Below are 18418 nucleotides of genomic sequence, written 5' to 3' on the forward strand. Positions count from 1 at the left end.
TGCGTGTGGTTGTTTCCCTGTGAAAACTCATCTGTGATCCCCAGTACTGATCTAAGCCTTTTTGATTGACGTGTGATGAATACACATGTTTCTGGGATATGATGTGAGGCTGTGGTGCGGGAATGCAGTGCGTAACAGTCAGGCTTTAAGTACTAAGGCACATTTTTAAAAATCAGAAACGCTTAAACATAGGACAGTGATTTTCTGGAACACCAGGAATAGCACCTTTTAAACTATATTTTTATTTATGTGTATGATTATATATGTATAGGCCATGTGTGCAGGTGCCTATAGAGGCTAGAAGAGGGTGTCAGATCCCCTGGAGATAGAGTAACAGGTGGTTGTGAGTTTCCAAACACCTGTGTCGGGAACTGAACTTGAGTCCTCTGGCCCTATTCTGCCCTGTCCCAGAGCATTGCGTCTACTTGCCTCTCTTTGCCAACGAAAAGGGGCTTCCCAGAGCATCAAAGGTCAGCTTTGACATCAGTCTTTGTAATGGCTGGAACTAAACCATGCAGCTGTGTGTCTCCTGGCCTGCACTTGCCTACCTGACTTGGCTCATCACTGGGTACCCAGGCACCAAACTCAATCTGGTTGAAGCAGCGTTCCTTTCTCTCTAGGTCTGTGTCCAAGTCTCCCATCTCTGTTGATGAAATGAGTGTTGTCCCCCAAAGCATTAAAAAGTTATCACTGTGCCATCCCTCTAGCCCTTGGAACACCAAAAATGCTGGTGTGTGTGTGTGTGTGTGTGTGTGTGTGCATGTGTGTGCCTTCCATACACATTTTAAAAATAGAAAACAACATACTTACCAGTTTTATTACTATAGTATGGGTCAAGAATGTTGCCTCTAAATTCTGCCAATGTATTGAAATGAGAAAAGTTTAGTTTTTAACTATTTATTTTGTAGTCCTAGGGATTGCATATACATAAGCCCTAGGGATATATATATATATAGGCAAGATCTCTACCACCAAGGAAAGCTCCAACCTAAAACCCCTAGTCTCTCTCCTGCAACTCAGCAAGCCCTTTAAAAGAGCCTCCTCTGTCAAGCAGGGGCCACGCCCCTCCACAGCTATGTTTCTAGTGGACACGGAAGCCTGGAAAAAAAGGGAAGATGAAGTTCGTGGGGGGGGTGGGGGGAGAGTGGCGGGGGGCTTGGAGGGTCAGGGCACTGGGACTAGAGTCGAAAGGCAAACCCGGATATGAACCTGAGTTTGGGGATTAAATTATTTCGGTGTGTCTCGGTTTCTCCATCAGGCAAATCAGGAGGTAAATGCATAGCTAGGATGTAAAGAGATAAAGACACACTGTCAAGCTCCGAACACTTGGGTCCTACAGCTAAGTAAGGGCACACTCTGAAAAGTAAACAGGCTGTGTATTTGACCCTTCTAAATATTTCATGTAAACAGATATGTGTGTGTGTGTGTTTTTATGACATTCATTTTGTCCAACGCAATGTTGATACAGACTGTATGTAGCATGTGTCAGAATTGCCTTCATTTAAGGGTGAGTAGTACTTCATTGCCTTGATATACCACATTCTGTATCCATCCATCCATCCATCTATAGGTAAGTAATAAAATAAGCTAGGAAGCTGACTGAACAGGCATCTTTCTGGGCCTTGATTTCAAATCTTTTGGTACATACTAGGTGACAGAATTCCTGGGCCACGTGGCAGTTTATGAGAAAATCTCCATAGTTTACAATGGACAACCACCTTCCTTTCTGCCAGCAATGCCTGATGTTTCCAGCTCCCCACACTGCGGCCGCTGTTCTCACAGCTGCTGTTCTGACCGAGTGGCATATGGCTATAGTTTGGGGTGTTTTCATTGTTATTGGAGACAGGGTTTCTCATTGTAGACCAGGCTGTCCTCGAACTCAGAGATCCGTCTGCTTCTCTGCCTCCCAAGTACTGGGATTAGAAGGGTGCCCCACCACACCCAGCTGGGCTTCATTTTTAAACAGTGAATTTGTCTTCGCAGAGATGCATACTGTAGGGCCCTCATGAGGTGGTTGAGATTTCTAAAGACTCCTACCGGAAAATCCCAGTCCCTCACACGTGTATGCTGTGGCTGGTGCCGACTGTGTCCATGAGACACAAACAAGAGGCTCCTAGGTATTGACTTCAATGTTTTTATTGTACACTTGGTGCATTTAAAGACACTCCGGGGGCAAGCACTGGACAGAGGCATCATTTGATTTGTAGATATCTGTACAAAAGGCTGTTAAGACCACATGGTCAGTCCTCCCCCCACAGGAAACAAAGGTTTTCTGTTATACTGCTCCAGCTATGACATTTCAGTTTGCACAACATGATTAGAGACACGTCCTTATCGATTCCTGCAAGAATTCTCTGCATGACAGTTCAGGATGGTTGGCTTCAGTCCAGTAAAAACACATGTGACACACACCACAGGACAGGCGTTGGGGCTCAGCGCCATGTGGAATGAAATGCCACGGCTGCGGGAGGCACAGGAGAGCCGGGATGCTCGAGCAATGCCTGCCACACCTCTCCCACCATGGTGTGCTTTCTCCCAAGGCTGAACTCTCAGCTGAAGATAGTTGTGATACAAGAACTCAAGTCAGTAATTTCAAGACACGCACACCTGGCTGCCCTGAGGTCCTTCCAGAGTAGCATCACCTGCGTCAATGTTCGACGACAGTAGTTTTGTGGTGACAGTTATTTTCACAGCTACTGATTCATCTGAGAGTAAGGGAGTGTCACCACCAAGCTCTACTAGGCGTACAGCTGCTTCATCGGCTTGTGAGGCTGTCTCCTACAGACACTGGAGCTTGTGTTGGGCTAAGTCTCCACAGCGTTTATCAGATGCTTAGCTAGCGTTCAGGCATCCCAAGAATGAGCAAAGACTATTTCCACTTTACTACCTTACGTAGATACTCAGGTGTCTGTCCCCAGCTAGGCTGCCATTTTCATTTCCTGCAAGTCTCATCTCCACAACACTAGCTAGCTTAGGTTAGGTTCTGTGGGACAGGCAGTCCATCCTTCATGATCGTGACTTATTTCTGCCCAACGTGTGCTCAGGATCCCCTGCCCTCAGGCTTAATAGACATAGGGTGGTCTTCTGGGAAGTTATTTACTGATCGATCTTAAACATTCCCGAAGATCAATTTTCTCCATGCTGTTCATAAAAGTGACCCCTGATTGAGAAATTACCCATGTCAGAAGTGTTTCTTCAAAGGGAAATCTGTTAGATGAACTTTAAAGCAAATATTCTCCTAAGTCTGCTTACTCAAAATCCAGTATTATTTCTGCTGTTAGTTTGGCTAAACTCACTAAAGTACATGCGGGCACCTCTGCAGATTCCCTACTCTCCTCTTGTCTGCCCCCATCCATCCCAGTAAGCAAAGCTTTCATATCTGGGCTCTTTTCTTATCCATTGCCCGAGGAGAAAACCCTTAGAGGGCTGCTGTGCCCTCTGGTGGTAAGATGAAACATGGTTGAGCTGTACAATGCTCCAAAGAGGATTGGCCTTCCTCCGTGATGCCGGACTACAGTCAATAATAAAAACAACCACTGGGTTTTCTAGTGCACACCTGCATAATAACATCAGGTTGTCACAGCCATCTTCAACCTTGGCCAAAGTATTGAAGAAGGTCGCTGTGTCGTTTGCTACCATTAGACCTCTGATCAAACCCCAAATTACCTGGGTTGTCTCAGGCAGGTCAGATCTGATGAGCTGGCCTCAGAGGTGGAGCTCACACAGGGAAAGCACAGGACGGCTTTCTGCACCACCTTCCTTAAAGAGCTCAGTAGATGAGGCTGGACAGGCAACTACTTCCTCCTCAAACCTCGTTCTTTTCCCCTTTGCACCTGCTGGGCACTTTCAGCTTAGCTGCTCTACCTGTGTCCCCTCTGTTCATCAGCAAGAGATGCCAGATTGTCATGAGTCTGTCCCATCTCTTGTGTTTTGCCATTTGTTTATACATGGAACCCACAAACCAATCAAGGAAAGGGCTCACAGTAAACATTCTCTCTCTCTCTCTCTCTCTCTCTCTCTCTCTCTCTCTCTCTCTCTCTTTCAGGTTGGAAGAGAAACAAGATTTGTCCCCCCAAAAAAACCTGTAGCCTGCATCACATTGTGAAATGAGGGCTCAGGTCCCTGCCAGCCCTAAGCCATGCTTGAGCTCACTGGTGGACAGTTTCTGTTTGCTCAGCCCTCTCAAGAGTGAGGACCTATAATTAGGCCCCGCAGCACATGCTCACTAGCCTCTCCTCTAGTCTACACACTTCTGTCAGTCATCTTTACGCCTGGCCCTTCAGTAGTGCAGAGTGGCAGTGGATAGGCACCTATACCTCTCTCCTGTTCTAGACACCGTCCAAAGGAATCTATTGGGCAGTGGGGTGTGAGAACAAAGTGGAGGAGATCCTGGAGGTCAGGTGCCCAGCACACTGATGTGTGGGATCTAGTTAACGAGGCAGTGGGTGGGACGAGGGAGACTGTTCTGAGGATAAATGTCTCACTGCCTTCTGCCCTCAGCCCGCCCTGTCTTCCTCACACTCTCCTGTGGCGTCAAATCCTTTGTGCAAACACACCGATGCTGGAAACAAATGAGTTTAATTTCAGGCTCTGCTGAGACCGGGGCTGCTCAGATTCCAGGTACATTAGCTATGCTCTCAGCAGTCAAGAGCGACCCTTTCCTTTCCCTCTTTGGCTGAGATTTGCAGCCGTGTGTGGCTGTATGCCAGGGCCATTTAATGAATCTCATACAAGTTGCTGACAATCAAATCCCAATCAATTTCCACACAGGGCCAGGTCCTCAGGTGGGAGCACTGCTGGATGAGGAATTGTGGCTAACATGGATGCCCAGCTCTCCTGCAGGCGGAAGCAGGTCTGCTCCACTGCACATGAGCATAGCTCTCAGAAGACAGGTCTTTCAAAAATCGCATACACGGGAGCAGAGCTGGGACTGTACCAGTCCTCTGTTCCTTCCCAGGACATACTTGTGGGGACTATGAGCTACATATAGGCCTGTGCTCTGTGGCAGGAAGCTGGGGGGCTCTCCCCCATCCACACACAAGAGCCTTTGGTATGAACAAAAGCCTTTTGTTAACCCTAAAGAAACCACTATCTAGAGAGGGACCAGGCCCTTCACAGCTCTTGTCTTTCCCACCAGCGTGGCCCTGCAGCCCTGTCCAAGGCGGAGGGAACTCTAGTTCCTCATAAGAAGCTAAGGTGTCCATTGTCACTGAAATATAAGAACATCTTCAAGCCCATAGCTTATCACACAATGGAGCAAGAGGCAAGTGGGATCCAGTTACATAGCAAAGGGGGGAGGGTTGCTAAGCTGAACAGAGGGAACATTTAGACACAAGGAGGCCACATGGTAACTCTCGGTTTACTCACACAGAAGAGTGGTTATCTGCTGGTAATTTAGTCGGGTGGGAAGTTTTGAGTAAGGGTGAGGGTGCTTACATCACTTAAAGAACTTCATCTCGGTGTCCACACAGTCATAGAAAAGGTCCCCCACCTCAGCGGGGTCCGGGGGCTCGGGGCTGCTCAGAATCTCGTCCATGGCCTCCAGGCCTTGCTTCTCCAACTCCAGCATGGTCTTCCTCAGGGTGCGGCCTTGCTCCTGAGGAAAGGACACAGCCGTGCAGAACAGTCATGGCAGTGGATAGTGACAGCCCGGGATCCGGCTGGCTTCCTGGCCTCGATCCCATCCCCCCCCCACCTCCACTGATCCAAACCACTACCACCATGGGGGCCGCTTTAGAATATGGATGGTTACAGCACCAGCCTGCTCAGAAACACTTGCACGGCCACCAGCTGTCCGAAATCAGAATAAATCCTGACTACCGAGTGTCAGTCGAGATGCACTGGCCTCTTGCCTTGTGTATCTATCCCTTCAGCCATATGCATGGCTATCCTCTGTGATATTCTCTCCCCATGGCTCAGGTGACTCTGTCCCCTGGAGGCTCTTTCCTCCCTCAGCACTGTGTCAACTTGTGCCCCATCATCAGAGCTCTGTGGGAGGTCCTTCCTCCAGAAGGATATAGCTTCACTCCGCCATAATCACCACCATTTATGCTGGTATAACTGGTCAGCATGGCTGTGTTTCCTATCGCACCATGCCCTCCTGGAGAGGAAGAGCTAGGCTTGTGTCTGCTCTCCAATGGCTGGGGCACAGTAGGCATTCTCAAAAAGGTAGTCCATTGACAGGAAAAATGGCTCAACGCATAAATAAGTGCCACGTCTATCTCCTAGTCACTCTTTTTCTAAGAGGCTGCATCCCAAGCCGGCAGCCAAACCTGGTAATATCTCAGAGTCTCCCGTGTGATGCTGACTTAGGCAGCAGGGTAGCTGCAGGATCAAAGGGGTCAAGGAGAGTGGCTGGGGTTTGGCACTGTGAGGGGCCATTGGTGAAGATTCAACCTGTTTCAGTGGAGAGTGGAGCATATTGGAGACACTGGGCTCAGTGTATAGCCACCAACAACAGTAGCAGATGCGGAATGGAGTTGGTCTGGGCCTGTGACAAGCTAGGTGTGTTAAAGATGGCAGAGCCTGAGAAACGGAGTTGCCCCATCTCTTTGGAGTTCAGAAAATTGTGAGTTCCAGATGCCACACCAAGTTTGATTGACACTGCTGGATGTCAATTTTGCTTTGATCTGATTATAATTTAAATATAAGGTGTAGCTTATTCTTCATGTCACAGGATCCTAAGTTAAGAAATACGGGGTTTTTTAAAGAACACTTGTACTTTTAAAGCATTGAAACAATTTTGAGACAGGGTCTCTCTAGTCCTCGTCATGGAGTCTGTAGAGAAGCAGGCTGAGCACACATGGGAAGCAAGCCAGTAAGCAGCACTCACTCCTTCATGGCCTCTGCTTGAGTTCCTGCCTCCCGGCTCTTACTTGGAGCTCTGGCCATGGCTCCCTTCAATGGTGGATTGTGACCCAGATGTAAGCCAAATAGCAGCAGAAAACAAAGTAGAATAGTGTGGTTTATGTGTGTACGGTGCACATGCACATGTACAGATTACATACCTGTACATATGTATGTTACATGCATGCAAGCATATAAGGCCAGAAGAGGATGTCAGGTGTCCTGCTCCACCTTATTAACTCAAATCATGGCCTGTCACTGAGTCTGGAGCCAGACTGGTGACTAAGAAGCCCAGACAATCCACTTTTCTCCGTATCCCACAGTGCTACGGTTGTGGCTACAGGCTTGCACAGTTGTGACCAGCCTTTTATGTAGGTGTTGAGGACCCCAGGCCAGATCTCAGCTCATGCTGGCAGCGCAAGCCTACCTAGCCATTCCTCCAGCCTGAGTCACTGCCTTTTAAAATCCTTTTTTAGATAACCACAACGCTAAATATAAGAAAGTCGGGGCAGAGAGATGGCTCAGCAGTTACGAGTGCATAGTGCTCTTGCGGAAGACCTGAGTTCAAATCCCAACATCCACGTTGAGCTTCTTACAATTGTCTGTAACTCCAGCAACAGGGGAGGGGGATGCCTGACACCTCTGACTTCCTTGGGCACCTGCAGCCATGTACACAGAAACAAGGGGATAAATATAAATCTAAAGACGAAAATGAAGTATGTGCACCCACTAACCTGGAGACAGCTCTTTCCTTCAGGCCAGCTTAGACCTAGGAAGAGCTGTGATGCACGTGGTGGTGGGGAAGCAGGGGAGTAACTGACAACCACATTCCGTGAAGATGCACCACTAATGGCTCCTGTGGGCGTTTACTGGGTGCTAGGGAACACTAAGGGCTTTTCTTCATTGAATTGATGTGTCCTAACTCTATTAATGAAAGTTTTTTCAGGCACAACAGTTGTACTCTGTGGGGCTATTTTCATTTTTTTTTTTTTTTTTTTTTTTTTTTTTTTTTTTTTTTTTTCGAGACAGGGTTTCTTTTTTTTTTCAAAACAAAACAAAACAAAATTTAAAAAACCCTGGAACTTGAAAATCTTGTTGTTGGATCATGATAGAATACTCATAACATAGAAGCTACCTTTTTCACACATTTGAGTGTGGAGCTGTTTTGCACACTCATACTGTGATACCCTAAGTTCACACCACTTTGGGGCAGTCACTATTTAGAAATGGCACATGACAGGTTCCACACAGTACAGATTTTCACCCCCAGAAAGTAGGTCAAGATTTTAGATTGTGCATCTCTGACACCCCAAGATTAACAGCAGATAAGAAAGAAATTGTCAGCCTTCTGGATTCAGAGTAACAGTAAAATGTAGTGGCTTCATTTTCTTTGGCTTCAGGAGGGTTGATAGGAAAGTTAACATCTACCTGCATTGTCTTTCTGAAAGAGACCAGTCAGGCTAGAGAGGAGAGAGGTGCATGTGCCAGCCACCTCGCTGTCTCCTTTCTCACTGACCTTCACCATCCTCCCGAGACCTCCTTCGGGCTCACCTCGTCACTCTCGATGACAGCACGTGCCCACTCGTGTGCCTTGTACAGCTCATGCCGGCGGTCTGGCTTCTCCTGGAACCGAGGTTCCTTTTTGGCTGGGTCATCGTCACCAAAACAGGGTGACTGTGCTTTGGGGACAAGTTTTACATCATCAACAAAGATGAAAGGCTTGAATATGGACCTGGAGTGAAAGGAGAGCTGAGTCAGGCAGACTGAGCTGGGTGCCTGGGGTACCCAGTGAGGAGCCCTGTGAGGCAGCCAAGTGCAGGCCAGGAGACACACAGCTGCACATTTAGTTATCATTTCAGTAGCACCAATGGCTGTTTATAAAGGCTGCTGTTGAAACAGACTTCTGCTGCTCTAGGAAGGCGATTGGAGAAGCCTCTTTTTATTGGCCAAGAGGTGTAGGTAGGCAGGGTTCTAGGACAGGGCAAAACAAGCCGTGTATTTGAGTGGAAAAGAGGGCTTGCCCGTTTCTCTCCTGCGAAGACAGTGGGTTTTGCTTTTGATCTTAAGGGTCTACCTTCTTGAAAAAAAATCTTTGAAGTATCTCATAGACACTTCAAAATAATATCAGCTAAGCTCAGAGACCCCCGAAGAGACATGACCAAATATACAGAAGCCTGGTTGTCTGAGAGCTAGTGCTGACCAGAGCAGGTGCCTAATGCCTCCTGCCCTGTTTGACTCCCATTCTCTTGGCACCATGAGTGTATATCTCAGAGGAAATGCTGAGTCCAGGTGTACGTTCAGATGTACTTGTGCATACTGGGCACACATCACACATATATATATACACGTACACACTGCAAAGCAGCCAGGAGTATAAAGAGCTAAGGGGTGAGAGACACTCACAACTGACTAACAGCTGGAAAAAAAGTCTTATTTTTCCCCCTCTGCTCTCTACATCCAAAGAACACACTGCTTGGACAGAGAGGCAATTCTGGCAGACACCATGTAGCCACTTATAATAATAACAAGAGAATATGGACCCTGTATACTCTATGGGACTTTGATGGATCTGCGTGGCTTACACCTTTTCTTCTCCTCTCAATGGGCCCACTTCAAGAAGCCATGAAGGAGTTAAAAGTGAGCTGAAACTTTGACTCTCTTAGCTCTGGAATATACAGGTATAGTGAAGCCAGAGCTCCCTTGCCACGGGCCACACAAAGAGTTATGGACGCCATGACTTGAAAAGGACCTCAAACCAGTCACCCTTGCTACCAAGACATGGCCTATGTTTCTGGACTTGCAGCACCAACATCTCTCAGAGCCCTGGGCTCGGCCCTGTCCTGCTGAGTCAGAGTCTGCGATTAGCATGGCCTGAAGGCATTCATACTATCTAAGATTGAGGGACACTGCATGGGCATCGTGCTGATAAATGACCTCTAGATTCATTTTCCGAGGCCACAGGAGGAAAGGAAAGAGAACACAAGAGGGAGAAATACTGATCAGGACATGAAAACGTAAGGCTCGGGTTCGTTTAACCTGAAAGCCAAAGGCACCGGAGCCAGGAGAGCCAGGGATGCTGAATAAGGACAGGTGTCTGGGCCTCTCCTGTCCTCTCAGATGATGCAGATGTATCCACCTGAAGTTCTCAACAAACTAATTTAAAAGGAAGAAACGAATGGAGTGGAAAGATGGTCCAGCAGTTACAAGCACTGGTGCTCTGGCAGAGGACCTGGATTCAATTCCCAGTGCCCACACAGAAGTTCACAAGTTCAGGAGAATGGCCTCTGCAGGCACTGCATGCATGTGGGGTATAGACTATATACATATGCATGTATTTGCATAGAATATGTATATGTATATCCCTATCTGCCAGATAGTAGAACACCTGTTAGACTAGACTGTCTGCAGGGCTCTTGTTCCTTGTTCCTCAGCCATTACTAAAGGAAGTTCCAGAAGAGAGGGGAGCTACCCATGGACAGAAGGAACACACTTCTACTTCCTGCAGCCTTTTGCAAGTTGATCTTTGCTTTTCTCTACTGCTGACTGTTGGAAAGAGGAGTTACTGCAAAGCTGCAAGCTGGCTAGACCGACTTTGATTACCTCACAAGGGAAAAGAGGAAGATGGAGGAAAAGATGGAGGAAGAAGTGTGTGTACAACACCACAGGCATCAGATCACTGTCACGGGTTGCATACAGTTGTCATCGCAGTAAGCACTGCCCTGTTCCACAGGGCAAGTGACTCTTAGATGGCTGCAGCCAGTGCAAGTGCTACAGCAGACCTCTCTGGCTGGCACAGGGACCCTTCTGCACACACAGTGCAAACACCCTGCTCCGGACAGTACCAAGCAGAGCCAGTGACAGACAGCCTGAGGGATGGATGAGGCCTTGCAGCAGGGAGCTACAGTCTCACAGAACTGCTGAGGGGCTGAGTGAAGGCTCCTTGGAAAGACTCCCCCCATTCTCACTGACCCCAGGGCATGGGAAGTTCATCTGTGACATGCTACCTCCGCAGTAAACCAGAAACTCAAAAGGGAGGAGAGATTTCTTTGCTGAGAGCCTTGCCCTGCATACTGTGCTCTGACACACTGATTGCTGAGGAGGACTGTGTCAAGGACCAGACCGAGTGAGAATAGAAGGGGCAAGCAATTGGACGGAGGCTGGGAGTGGCAGTGTGCACCCTCTCCGCATCAGATGTGAGGCCAGTGGTTTTGCTCTGCTTCTCAAGTGGATGGGATGTGATTGCTGTCCCTAAACCTGTTCTGCTATCTCGGTGCCTTTCCATGTCTCTGTCTATGAGGCCTGCAGACTTGTGATTCCAACTTCAGTAAGTTCAGGCCACCCGTAGTCTTTGTCTTCTGTATCTTATATACAGGGGGAGCTGGAGTAGCATATAGCAGCTCAGTATGGTGTCAGCCTCCCTCACCACCCGCTGCATGTGAACTTCTCTAACGGTGATGTAAGATGCCAGGCTGCTTCTCTAAGACAAAGGGCAGCATCTGTTTAGCCTTCTCAACTACCCTTTCTATTTGAAAATTAAACACTAAATTTGAGCAAGCACTCATCATATTTGATACAACCAAAGCTTCCCAGATTCCACTTTTGGTCTGTAAAAAATAAAAATAAAAAATGTTAGCATCCTCAACTGCTAAAAAATATGAGACATCAATTTGTGGCTGAGGGTAAACTTGAGACTGTATGTAAATTATGTAGATTATAAATTGTAAGAATTGTTGCTAATAATAAATTGAAACTAAGTGATTGTTTAAATGATGACTGAAGGAATAGCTGTCAAATATGTCTGATCATCTGTACACCCGGCCTAGGTTCTACAAAGGAAATGTAGGGCACTTAGCAGCTTGCAAAGATTCTAATGTTTTTGCCAATCTTTAGTACAAAGCACATCTATAATTCTAAATAGATAAGGGCACACCCAGGCATCTTTCCACAGCTGAATCTCAGACAGCAACTTTGTCAATGTGCCTATATGGGTGTTAATTAATGTCCACAGACAAGAAATGACTCGACCAAGGTCATACATCTAGGTGGTATCAAGCTGAAACTGCCTCTCCGAGTCATGGCCATTCCTCCCAGCCACTGGTCCAGGCCAGGTTGTTCCAGTGTTCCTGAGGGCTGCACTGCTCCAGGTAGGAAGGAATGGTCCCATTTTACACATGGGATGACTGAGGCTCACAGAGGCCAGTGCTTTGTCCTAAGTTAGATTCTAACTAAGTGGCTAAATTCATATCTTCTAAATAAATGTGCAATAGGCATCCCCCACCACTTCCCATTCTAAATCTTCTGCTTGGCCTTTATACATATGTGCTTTTATACATATCTGACCAGAGAACAGTCTGACCTCAAACACCCTTCTGTTCTTGCTGAAGATAAGATACTCCCCAAGCAGCTATGCTGGGTGGATCTTGTGACTAAAATCCCTGAGGGACAGGAGACACAGAAAGGAACAATGCAAAGGCTGTAGCTCAGGTGAATCTTCTCAACCATGACCCTGAGGGGGTGGGAGTCAGCAGGGAGCTAGCCTAGAATAACCAGTTTCTCCAAAAATGTAGGCATCTTTCTGAATGGCTCATCTGTGGCCATATGGCAATGTCTCTCTAATCTTACATTTAACTGAGAGCAGAGCTGCTCAGTGAAGGAGCTTGCATTGGACAGGAGCACTGGAAAAGAGCACTCTACAGGGGCACTGAGGAAGAGCACTGTACAGGAGCACTGAGGAAGAGCACTCTACAGGAGCACTGAGGAAGAGTACTCTACAGGAGCACTGGGAAAGAAAGAGCACTGTAAAGGAGCACTAAGAAAGAAAGAGTACTGTACAGGAGCACTGAGAAAGAAAGAGCACTGTACAGGAGCACTGGGAAAGAGCACTCTAGAGGAGCACTGAGGAAGAGCACTCTACAGGAGCACTGGGAAAGAAAAAGCACTGTACAGGAGCACTGAGAAAGAAAAAGCACTGTACAGGAGGGCTGGGAAAGAGCACTCTAGAGGAGCACTGAGGAAGAGCACTCTACAGGAGTACTAAAGAAGAACACTCTACAGGAGCACTGGGAAATAGTACTGTACAGGAGCACTGGGAAAGAGCATTGGAAATGAATATTTTACAGGAGCACTGGGAAAGAGCACTGTGCAGGAGCGCTGGAAAGGGACACTGTACGGGAGGAGCCCCAGGAAGGAGCACTGTATAGGGCCACTGGGAAGGAGAGCTTCACTTGTGGAGCACAGGGCAATCCTGCAGACAGTGGTCTAGAGCCAGTGGCTTGGAGGCATTTGGAAGGTCAGAAGTGGAAGAGGGAAAGAGGAGGGGACTAGCATAGGAGGGACTGAGAATGAAACTGAACAGGGCACAGGTGCTATTTGGTCCTCTAGCCCATGTATATCTACACTGATATGCCCTGTGCACCAAAGGCCTCTTGTACTGACTTCCTCGAGGAACGAGTAGGTACCCTGTGCAGCTGACAGTTACCCAGACAGTACAATCAGAGCCAATCCATGAGGGGCGCTGTGATCTCAGTGTGATCTCTCCAGTTAACACAGCTCTATCTTCTCCTCCCTGTCGGCTTCCTCATACTATAACTTGAGCCTGCGTAGGTTTGCCTACATGCGAGGGCCTCTCGGTGCCATCCCGGTCTAACAACTATACCTCCTATCTGAGAAATGAGCTCTGAGTTGTGATGCTTGCCCATTTCTGTGGTGTGAACACTCTCTCTTTAGCCAGTTTAGAACCTCCAAAGACATCACGGCACATGGGCTGGCAGAGATGAACACAAGTACTCTGGCAGCCACACTCTAAAACTCTTTCCTCCATAGTCTGAAAGAACCAGGGTTCCTCTCTAAATATTCTTTCCCTCCAAACCCGTCACATCCGGGGAGCATCAACAAGTAGTACTTTCCCAGGAAATGGCTCCTGCAGGTCAGAGCCCATTCCCCAAAGCCAACCAGCCCCACTCTGTCAGAAGAGAGGTGCCTGCTAACTCGACAGAGGAGTAACATGGTAGAATTTGTCTCCTCAGTAAACATAATTAAAAGGCCTTTGTCTTCTTTCCCTCAAGCACTCAAATGCATTTTCTTTCACTCTCAAATTTCCATGGTTCCTGGTACAAGAGAGGAGGGGGCACAGAGGATGGAGACATGAAGGAATGAAGGGATGGAGGCATGCAAGGATGGAGTAATGGAGAGATGGAGGGATGAAGGAATGGAGAGATGGAGGGATGAAGGGATAGAGGGATGAAGGGATGGAGGGATGGATGGATGAGGGAAGAGATAGACGTGAAAGCTAGCTTTCCAAGATCTATAAATTAATGTGTGGGACATGCTAGGGAAGTACCCAAGAATGCAGAGCCTGCCCATTGATCATAATATGGACTAGGTGAAGCAATTTGTATATCATAATCAGAGTCTACTGCTCAGAAAACAGCATCTTGAGACAGCTCTACATTTCAATAGTACCGTAAGTCAGCTGAGATCTCCCTAATTTATTACCTGAAAAAACCCAGGGGCAGGTAATTACACTGCCTGCTGACAAAAGACAGAATGTTCAGCATGCCCAATTACAGAGAGGCACAGAATGAGAGCTAACTGCAGTTCTGAGTCATAGAGAGCGACATGGCCCATTTCACCACGCAAGACAAAACTGAACTGTCTTCTCAAAGGACTGTAATCTTCTACAAGGTCTTTCCAATTAATTTAACCATGAATAATTTTCTTTTAAAACTACTTTCAAGTTTCCATTTAGTACCAGAAGGCAATTTCACAATTCATTTCTATTATTGGATTAAGTGGCCTGCTTCAACCTGAGCAATTGTATTCTTTTCTCTGAGTGTTCTGGTGAGGATAAGTCTCATATCCTAAGCAAAGTTAGGGTAGGATCTCTGGACAGGGCAATGGAGCGTGGCCTGGTCGGACCCACTAGTTGAAAAACTCTGGTTTCCTTAAGGAGTAATGTCTGTCCACCTTGGCAGAACACTCCAGACTGAAACAGAACTCTCACAGCTCCTGTAGGCCCACGGAGCCCTTGGGAGGCAAGTCTTAACCTAGAGGAGGGGGCTAGATGCAAAGAGGTGTGAAAAACAGGATCTGCTAGGCCAAGACATGGAGGAAGGTGGACATAAAAATCAAGACTGAGCAGATGGAGTGGGGGAGGATCATCCAGAGAGGGTGCCAGGAATACTACAGCATGAAAGACACCGGGGAGGACCAGCAGCAGGACCATGAGGACAGCTGAGCGTGGTGAGTAAGAGGTCAGGGAGGGACAGACAGAAGCCTAATCGCCAGCCTCATATACAGGAAGCTGCACACCCAGCCAGTTCCAGTGCTTCAGGCCCATGATGTGAGAGACTGATGGACAGGGAAGGGAAGAGGAGGGCTAGGAAAGAGGCGAGGATGGAAGGGATGAGGCAAGAGGAGGAGGGAGAGGAAGGGAGGGAAGGGAAAGAAAGGGAGGGAAGGAAGGAAGAAAAGGAGGGAAGAGAGAGAAGGGAGGATAAGGGAAGAGGAGGAGAGGGGAGGGAAGGAAAGGCCTTCTTCCCCTGTGAGGTTCTGGCCCTCAGCGCCTCATCTTTACCACCCTTTTCCATGTACACACGCTGTCCCTAATTACTCAACAAGCACAATATTTCATATGTAGTAAGTGCCTGGCAATTTGCCAGTGGGCTGTAAAAGAACTACTTATACAGCGCATTGTCAGAAGTATCTACTGGCGTCAATAATAGTTTAAAAAATAAAGCTAGGTGGTCAAAGAGGTGCTTCAGGCATCTGAAACAGTCTCTAGGAAAGGAGGAAGGCAAGGTAGGAGGAAAATGTTTTGGCCACAAAAAGCCAGGAAATTAATAACAGTGGGTTCTTCAGGAGCAAATCTAACAGCTTAACAATGGCCATTCAAACAGTGCTCAGGGATTCCACTAAGCTGAAAACACTGGAGAGTCGCCTGAAAATTTTCCCGGGATGACAGGCTCCGGGGCTCACCTCCCACATTCAGTTGACGGTAGGTTTGGGTCAAGGCATCTGTATTTTTCAGACTGTCCTCATTGCGCAGGTTTAGAAACCTCTGGCTGGTTGGTTCTAAGGGACATGACCTGTGACTGCATGCCTGGATGCTGCCAGGGAGAAGGGCTGCTGTCTGCCTGACACAAAAAGATGCTCTTTATAAATAATTGCTAAGCCTATTGTGAATTATTAGTTTGTCTCCTTTCGTCTTCTCGACAACACAAAGGCAGTAGCGGGGGGGGGGGGGGGGGGGGTTATCCCATTGTAACTACAAAAGTCAGTTACAAAGTACTTACACAACTGCTAGGTGATAGAGAACTCTAAACCTGCCTGTCCTTCTTGGAGGATGTGCCCACAGTACCGTGCAGGACTGCCTCCTGCTGAAGTGGGCAAAAAGCAGCTCCCTAAACACAATGTCAAAAGAATTGGCAGGTGCTTCCATCTGTATCCTCCCTGGACCATTTTGCCCAGTAACTCACAAGAACTGGCTTTTTTTAAACCTTGGGCATCCCTGTAACTGTGGGGTTTTTTTGTTTGTTTGTTTGTTTGGTTTGGTTTGGTTTTTTGTTTGTTTTTGTTTTTTCGAGACAAGGTTTCTCTGTGTAGCCCTGGCTGTCCTGGAACTCATTCTGTAGACCAGGCTGGCCTCGTACTCAGAGATCCGCCTGCCTCTGCCTCCCGAGTGCTGGGATTAAAGGTGTGCGCCACCACACCCGGCTTGTAACTGTGTTTTATGCATCTTTGCATCTTCACCTATAACCCAACGCTTGGCCAATGATCTAGACTCATAAACAATAATTGAGTTCCATTACTGGAATGAACATTATGTGGTTTCAGCCAAGCATCCCAGGCTAAGAACTGGGAAATGTCAGTTAAGTATCCAAGGGAAGGGCATGGTCGGAGGCGTGTACTTACTGCCCATATGACATGTTTTAGACATACCTGGAAGGATCTGGGGTCCCGGTGAAGTAGTGGATGCATGGTGAACTTCTGTTCTGAGACAAGACAGACACTATACTGGCTGTGGTGAGGAAAGACTCAGAATCTATGCAAACACCACTGGCTTTGTCTCGTAAGATGTTAATCATCGTCTGCACAGTGATGCTTTCTGAGAGAGAAAGAGAGAGAGAGAGAGAGAGAGAGGGAGAGGGAGAGGGAGAGGGAGAGAGAGAGGATATGATCATATATAACTGTCAAGATTGCCAACCATAACTGATTCACTTCTTGTCACTTTTTACCAATAAATATCCTGAAGTCATACCTGAGAACATAACTTATCAACTACTGAATGTAATTCCCAGTTGCTCTGGCAACTAGGTTTGGCCGGCCACGTGATAAACTCTGGCCAATGGGAGATGAGCAGAAATGGTGTGTGCACATCTCTGGGCATGTCCGTGTTCTGTCCTTCACTTTTTCCTTCTGCCTTCCTGCTGACTGGGAGAGGCCAACAAGTGGTTCCCAAACTGCAGTCCAATGTTGTGCAGAAAGTCCCCAGCCCTGAACTGTCTCTTGCCACATAGATGCTGATATGGGAAAGCAATGGCTTCCGTTTCCTTAAGCCGTGTTCATTCAGACCTCTTTGTTACAACTTTAACTCTATCTCAACTCGTGCAATAACTGAATAGACACAAACATGAAACTGTGAAGCCTGAAGGTGGCCCTCTACATCCTCACCCTCATGCCTGCTTGCCATTCGGGGTAGGTACACTGACTGAAGAAGGACCACTCTGCAGTGTGAGCCACACGGGGCAGCACCTAGAGTACTCAGTCTTTGGGACTCCTCATTCTAAATTCACAGGAATGGGTTATGTCCTTGATACAACCCCATTCCGACAGGGTCTCCTCTGGTTATGTTCTATTAAACAGTCTTGCAGCTGAATGTCATTGTTCATGCCTATAATTCCTTCATTTGGGAGGCTGAAGCAGGGGGACACTCATCTGAGACCAGCCTGAGCTACAGCCTTAGTTCCAGGCCAGCCTGAGCTACAAGAACACCTTTCTCAAAAACAAAAACAAAAACAAAAACAAAAACAAAAACAAAAGAAAACAAAACAAACAAAACATGGTAGCTGTGTGCAGAAGCAGCTGGCCAGCCGTGGGTGGAGTCCAATTTTTAATAAAGTCGCTGTTGCTCAAAACCAGTCCCTGAAGTACCAAAAGCAAGCATGCAAGTCTGTGTGCACAAAAATGGAGTCAAACAGGGAGAGGATTCTTCACGACGATGCACATCCTCTCTGCAAGTCTCTGTCTACATTTTACACAAAATATTAGCAATTTCTTTTTATATCTTCACCCACCCTGTGTCCCAACTTCCTGGCTCACGACTTACTATCATATGACCTCTTCTCTAACACGTTGGCAATATTTCTCTCATCTGCCTTTTATTTCTGCCTTTGCTTCACTCCTCACCCCTGCCCCTTTCCCCCTTTCTCTCTCTCTCTCTCTCTCTCTCTCTCTCTCTCTCTCTCTCTCTCACACACACACACACACACACACACACACACACACACACTTCCCAGTCTGGACTGTGTAGGTGGCGCCCCCTGGAGTTATAACGAACTCCTCCATTTTCTGC

The 18418-nt window shown here is 47.4% G+C and overlaps 1 protein-coding gene across 2 annotated transcripts in view; it reads right to left on the bottom strand.

Annotated features, from left to right (window-relative positions):
• Positions 1–5340: 5340 nt before the first annotated feature.
• Scrn1 (secernin 1) overlaps positions 5341–18418 on the bottom strand; it is a 61580-nt gene continuing 48502 nt past the window's right edge. The window contains exons 6-8 of one of the 2 annotated variants that reach the window (XM_021165639.2): positions 16786–16951; positions 8398–8578; positions 5341–5596 (exon numbers count right to left, since the gene is read on the bottom strand). In XM_021165639.2, coding sequence (XP_021021298.1) covers positions 5438–5596; positions 8398–8578; positions 16786–16951 — 506 coding nt within the window. In that variant the 3' untranslated portion in view covers positions 5341–5437. The remainder of the gene's footprint in view (positions 5597–8397; positions 8579–16785; positions 16952–18418) is intronic. The other variant, XM_029478819.1, reaches the window with a different exon arrangement.

Source organism: Mus caroli, chromosome 6 (genome assembly GCF_900094665.2).
Source record: "Mus caroli chromosome 6, CAROLI_EIJ_v1.1, whole genome shotgun sequence".
Classification (NCBI taxonomy): domain Eukaryota; kingdom Metazoa; phylum Chordata; class Mammalia; order Rodentia; family Muridae; genus Mus; species Mus caroli.